General features: G+C 51.7%; 1 protein-coding gene across 1 annotated transcript in view; it reads left to right on the top strand.

The window, feature by feature from the left end:
• The window catches only part of ADCY5 (adenylate cyclase 5), a gene marked incomplete at its 5' end in the record, with an annotated part of 169,859 nt that overhangs the window by 136,928 nt on the left and 32,492 nt on the right, over nt 1-439 (top strand). Inside the window, one exon of the mRNA XM_006772897.2 lies at nt 155-184. Within this exon, the coding sequence (XP_006772960.1) occupies nt 155-184 (30 nt within the window). The remainder of the gene's footprint in view (nt 1-154; nt 185-439) is intronic.

Genomic DNA, 439 nt, shown 5'->3' with positions numbered 1-439 from the left:
GGCAGGGTGGGGCACAGCAGAGTGTGGGTCAGAGCAGGGTGGGGGAACAGCAGAGTGGAGGGATACAGCAGGGTCAGGGGCAGTTCAAGGTGGGGACACAGCAGGGTGGGGGATACAGCAGGCAATGAGTTGCCCTCCCCACTTCTGTTCACAGAGACTTCAACAACAACGGGACCTCCCAGTGGTGAGTTGATGTCCTCTCTCTCTCTCTCTCTCTCTCTCTCTCTCTCTCAAGCCCCTACTCCAGCCCCACCCCCCCCTTCTCTCTGAGATTCCTCAGTCTGTTCTATGCTTTTATGTCTCTGCATCTATTTTTTTAAGTTTGAGTATGGCATGGTACTTTGTATAGAAGTTGAACACTCAGCTCTGGAGCCAGACTACTCAGGTATAAATCCTGAATTTGATTCTTAGAGCCAGGGTGACCTTGGACATGTTCAAT

Source organism: Myotis davidii, unplaced genomic scaffold (assembly GCF_000327345.1).
Source record: "Myotis davidii unplaced genomic scaffold, ASM32734v1 scaffold745, whole genome shotgun sequence".
Taxonomy (NCBI): Eukaryota; Metazoa; Chordata; class Mammalia; order Chiroptera; family Vespertilionidae; genus Myotis; species Myotis davidii.
The sequence above is the reverse complement of the archived record's forward strand: the minus strand, read 5'-3'. Positions and strand labels throughout refer to the sequence as shown.